Below are 6,000 nucleotides of genomic sequence, written 5' to 3' on the forward strand. Positions count from 1 at the left end.
CAGCAGCACTCTCTGGATGAGACCAGGATGAAAACACATCTTCAAATAGTTTGGCACTGAGCAGGATTATTTAAAGTAAAAGGGGGTATTTCTCTGATTAGATAAAAAGTTTAAAATCCTTAGAAATCACTGTGCAGAAGAGATAATAAGAAACAGAGGGGGAAATCGAATTGGATGTTTAAGTAAAATGGCAATTGCTGCACTTGTGTGACAACTACAAAACCCTTCAACTTTATTGTACCTGAGGGAAAATTGGTCTTGCGGCCAGATGAAAGACGTAATGCAGATTTGAACATAAAAGATCGGATAAAATGTATAAAACACGTCTAAGAAAAAAAACAACTTGCATGACCGCCTAGCAGTTGTGATCCTCCAGGAACAAGTGGAAGGATGGACAGATGGTGGACAACCCGAAAAACACAAAACCTAGGCACATAGAAAGAGAATGAGATCTTTTTTTTTGTTTTGGAATTGTGAGACCACTGAGCAGACAATACACCCTGCTTCCTAGCACCATTTTCAGTACAGTAGCTCTCAGAGACAAAGAAGACACACTAACTGTGCACTTGACAAATATTTCAAAAGAAAGACATTCAGAGTTGATAGTTTAACATTTTTTTTCTCTCAGTATCAGAAATTCATGAGAAAGTTTCAACCAAACAAATAAAGGTAACTCTATGACTGCAGTGCATTTGAGAACAGGCAAAGCGGCGGCACCATCTTCTCTGCTTATATTGTTCCCTGATGAGAGATCTTGAAATGTTCAGCCCATAGCACAAGTGTTTGTTTACATCCTAAGAAATAATACTCTCTCTCAGACAAGGGGTCTCTACGGCCTTGATAAGGATCATGGGTATTTATTACACCCTGCAGAGCCCTTTCAGTGAATTGTTTGATAATCATCTAGCACACGCTAGAGAGGATTTCTGAATCTTAGTGCTAATATCTCTTATGCTTTTTGCATAATGACAAACAAAGGAGACAAAGCTAATGACACAGTGACAGACAGAGGGCTGACAGACCAGGGTCTGTGAAAATCCCTGCTTATTGAGAGCACAGAGGACAGTTTAAATGTGGATGGAGATCTTGGTTATACTATACAATGGACATCCCTTGAGACATTGTGTGTCTTGTAATTGCCCCGAGTCTGCCTCTCTGGTCTCAGTCTCCGCTGGGGGTGACATCTCGTCTCAAAGGCTGAGAGAGGGGAGATATCTACAGACCAATCACAACCCAGTTAGTCAAAACCTCCATGAGCTGGTCACAGCTCCATCTCTCACACTCCTCTCACTCCTCCTGGGGAGAAAAGCACTGGGCTGGAGCCAATTCTAAACTACAGGGTCAGGATCTCTCTCTCTCTCTCTCTCACACACACACACACTCACACTCACACTCACACACACTCACACACACTCACACACACACACACAGCGACAGAGAAAAAAGACCTTGACCTGCTCATTCTCCTCCAAAACCTCAATGCCAAAGCTCTGGCTCTAAATAAATACAGCCTTCAAAGGGCGAGATAGTTTAACCCTCTGGAACCAACACTTTGTTTTAGCTCTGGTTTGACTGATAATCCCTCGCAAATCCTAAATCTCTGTGGGATTCACAGTCAGCCAATGTGGCAGAAATATAAGGCGAGACAAAAAGAGCGTGCAAAACATGCAAAAATTGGAATCAAAGCTAGTATCACTTGGAAAAGCAAATTTGGTGGCAGGCAAGCACTGGAGAGGGTAAATGATAAAAAAAAAATGTGTGGGTCATACAGAATAAATGATTATGTAGATACATAATGTAGATACAGTCATGAATTAACTTTAGGATCTTTCTCAGCTGAAATGGCGCGTCAGACTGAAAAGCCGTTACATACACACCCACACGGGAATATTTGCATATTCACACAGACAATCAAACTGACACACAAGGACATAACCAGGATGTAAGAAACAGTGAAGCCTACTCGTTTGACCCACCATCCCAACCTATTAAGCTGGAACATTTTAGAGACTTTAACATAAATCCATGCATTTTTAGACCACCTAATTACTGAGAACAGTTGTTTCTGCCGTCAATCCTCAGGCTCAAATAGGATAATCAACAGGCTCTAGATCAGCACTGAGTGTGCAAGTTCTTGAGTACCACAAAGAACATTTCCTTGGGTGGGCCCTAAGGAGGACTTTATTATTTAAGTCCATAATTCTCTAGGAAATCATGTCAATCAGAAATATATGTATTGCTGACTTAAAGCCCATACACTGATTTTTTTGTTGCCTTACGTTGCTTGTGTCTCAGATGTTAGCTAGTTAGCACATTTACAACACAACCTGATGTTGAAAGAACAAATGATGTTGACCATGCGCTACTGAACAATAACGCAATTAACTAACGCACTAGCTCAGTGGCTAAAGAAAACAATCTTACCAATTGTAGCAAATTTGTTCGATCTCTCGCCCTTTTAACTTTGGTTGGTTATTTGCTCAACTCACTTACATTTCACTTCTTGTTCAATAAGCTGCACTGCCAATCAGCGTGATTTCATTCACAGATGGGCTCCAATGCTGATTCAACCTGCTGTATCAGCCAAAAGCCAGCCAACAGGGGACGATTACAGTGCCAACAGTGCAAACACTGCAAAAACTAGGGTGACAGACTCCCTCAGACAGCCTGGCATTAATGAACATAGGACAATAAAAGTCTCAATATTCAAAACAAGCTTCCAAACCACATGCAAGAGGTATGTCAAAGTCTGTTTACCCATCGATATCCATTTTTCCCTACCTAAACCTTACCTAAACCCTAAGCCCTAACCCTACGCATTAACAGGAGGGAAACACTATTCAACAGGGGAACATATTTTGTTAAAACGCTGGTATAGATAAGGGCTTGTTTTGTTTGTTCCGTAATTAGCTGACAAGCCTTTTACTCTAAATCAGTGATACTCAACTCACCTCCTGAAATCCTAAAAACGTCCTAAAATCCTAGAAGCATGTATGGGGTTGCTGTGACTGGCCCCTGGTCTCCTGTCTTTTTGCAGAAGTGTCCCTCAGGCAAAGAAAGTTGAGTATCCCTGCTCTAGATATTCCTATTGAATGATTAGCGGTAAACAAAACTGCATGTTGTTGTATGTCCCCAGCAAAAATAAAGAGGACTGGACCTCTGCCTCCTCAGCAACCTGCAGACACGCCAATCAAAAGCCTCCCTGTATGTAAACAGCAGTCTTTCAGTGGAGCCCTCTCAGCTGGTAGGGCATATGATTCACACACTTCTAAAGAAAGGTCGCTATCAGTCCTGTGAAAACAAGAGGCCCTCTCAGTCTGGCTCCAGGACTGTGACAGCCTCCCCAGCTGGGCGCTCTTCATTTACTGCCCCTGCCATCGACAGCCCATCGGCCTATTCATCACAGCAAAGAACTGGTGCTTGTATCCTCGTGGGCCTATTTGATCCACCCACACTGAATGTTGCTGAGGCAAGTCTCTGGAAAGGTGAGGTCAGGGTAGATTAATAATCACAGTGTAAATCTTTCTCCCCCACCTTACAGGAAATCACAGACAGGGTGAAAGCTCCTCAGGATCTCCTCTCTGCTTATTGATCTGCAGCGACTTCATTCCCATCACTCGCTGTGACAGCAACCACTCACACTTGCGCAAAGTGCAGTGAGGCTGAAAATGTGAATGCATCACACTGGTATTTACCTATGACTCAGTTTCTTAACTTATTTTGATGTCTAACACGTGAGTGAAATATAGCTCTTTCACGAGATGCGATTTATCTGACTGACAGCAGCTTTCAGCTAAATGATGGAGGATGCTGAAGAGGTGACAGCCCCTTTTGTGCCAGATAAACACTTCTGGCACACTGCAAACACAACCACCTCTGCCACTTATTCAACCTGTGTTTAGCCTAGAAAACTGTATTTTCTCCAAAGTGAAAGATTTTTTGGCTTTTATTTTGACAGTCAAACCCTTTCAATCATTTTGTAGTGCCAAATGTTTAAAAATAACAAAATAAAAGTTAAGAGGCTGTATGCATGTTTTCGAGTGGTTATACGACTGGATCTGGTTATGAGAAGCTAGCGTGGCATTGTTTGTTTTTTTGACAGGTGGTGGTCACTTCTGTGCCAAGTTCTCATCACGATGCACCTTCCTCTTACCTTATTAGAGTAGGGCGGCTTGGCCAGGTTGATGCCATCTCTGATGAGCTTATCCCTGATCATGATCTTCAGCTTCAGCTTTGGGTAAATCACCAGCTCCCTCCTGTTGCCCAATGTCAGGTTCCTCTGCGCGCCCATGTACCCACCGTTGCGCCCAATCCGGTCACTGTTGGGCTCGGTCCACGACTTGGATCCCCGCAGTTTGGACTCATACTGATCCACCATGTGACTGGTGTAAATCTCGGCCGCGGGTGGCATGGGCTCCAGGGTGAAGTAGAGTCCACTAGCCGTCTCGTTAGCTTCATCTTTCAGCCTCCTTACCGCGTCGTGGATCCTCTGCCTGTGGTGAGGGATGTAGACGCCGATGGCATCCAGGTCGGGGTCTCCGATTTGTTTGCAGACTTCCAGGTCGTCGTATCCGTTATCCACGAAAGCCTCGACGTACTGGGCGAGCTGGAGGGTCTTCAGCCACTCGTAAACGATGACAGGTCCGTTGCTTGTCATTTTGGCTGTTCGCAACTCGGAGGGAATAAGACGCTGAAGTGATGGTTACTTTTCCATTCGGCGTTTTAAACGCATTATAAGGACGTCAATAACAATGTGCGCGTTGTCCGAGTGTCAGAAAAGTAAAGATGCCTGCGTTAAACAATTTCTGAATTATCCATACCAAAGGTTTAGTTACCATCCCCACCTCAACAGATCCGTGAGTGGAAGAAAGGCTCAGCCTGACAGTCAGTACTGTAACACCTGTCAATATTTACAAATGAAGATCGCTTCACTTGAAACAGCTTACAATGTCATTTAAGCATCAGATTTTCTTACCATGCGCAGTCACTCCGCAATAATTTCCCTTCCTTAAAAACATTAAAAAAAAAGCCTCAAACTATTGTCATTTAAATCAACCAGATTTTGTCCGTTACGCGCGGCAGCTGCTGCGTCTTACAAGCGTTTTCACGGCTTATCCTCCCTCCTTGTAGTCTTCTGTATCGCCAAACGGCAGCGCGCAGAAAGAATAAATCCAAATGCTGCCAAACGCGCACCAAAAATGACAGAAAGTCTGCCACGGCAGCCGCACGGGTCCGCGTCCAACCGCTCAGTAGTCCAGTTCCTCCAGCCGGCACATCACTACACTGGAGCCAAGAGCCAACATGCTCGCTGCTGCTCCTCTACCGTCCACGCCCCCCAAATCTCACTGTACCCATTTAAAAATAGTGATGCGAGTCCTTTTTTTTTCTCTTCCCCCACTCTCCCAACTTGTCACGCCGCCTCGGGGGAGACACACAGTGGGTCACCAGGTTCCCACCGACTTGGTCAAAGTTGTTGCGGAGCGAAAGCGCGCGTTAAACCTGTCGCACAGTGGAAATGAATATCCGAGCTGCTGGTTTGTGTGACATTATTCTTCCCCTACGATGTGATTTTGTTCACCGCACCTCTCTCTCTTTCTCTCTCTCTCTCGCTCTCTGGCTCGCTCTCTCATACACACTCTCTCTCTCACTCATTCAGTATTTCCACGGTTTGGTTTCTCAACACGCATGAGCTCCCTCTATGTGGTGAGTGGGGAACTGAAGCAGCGGTGGAGCTGATGTAATAGGAGAAACTGAGGCTCTAACTCATCCGGGCGTCAATCTATCCATTATTTGAATGAACACCCATTTCATGCAAGTTTCTTTTTGGCTTCACAGCATTTGAGTCCAACTGTCAGTATCAAATTGGATGGAAAAAAAAAAAAATCTAACTTAGGGAATGTTTGTTATTTATGAGAAGGCAGAGGGTGGTGCAAAAAGGGGGAGGCATGTCATAATTTTTTATGCACTGGGGGGAGGGATGTTTTTATTTTGGCTCAAGGG

General features: G+C 44.3%; 1 protein-coding gene across 2 annotated transcripts in view; it reads right to left on the reverse strand.

The window, feature by feature from the left end:
- Window positions 1–5,550, reverse strand: part of sash1a (SAM and SH3 domain containing 1a) — a 225,020-nt gene extending 219,470 nt beyond the window's left edge. Inside the window, exon 1 of one of the 2 annotated variants that reach the window (XM_042504112.2) lies at window positions 4,154–5,550. In XM_042504112.2, the coding sequence (XP_042360046.2) occupies window positions 4,154–4,657 (504 nt within the window). In that variant the 5' untranslated portion in view covers window positions 4,658–5,550. The remainder of the gene's footprint in view (window positions 1–4,153) is intronic. The other variant, XM_042504114.2, reaches the window with a different exon arrangement.
- Window positions 5,551–6,000: the final 450 nt, after the last annotated feature.

This window comes from Plectropomus leopardus, chromosome 16, assembly GCF_026936395.1.
Source record: "Plectropomus leopardus strain MGB_pleo_1.0 chromosome 16, ASM2693639v1, whole genome shotgun sequence".
In the NCBI taxonomy this organism is placed as follows: domain Eukaryota; kingdom Metazoa; phylum Chordata; class Actinopteri; order Perciformes; family Serranidae; genus Plectropomus; species Plectropomus leopardus.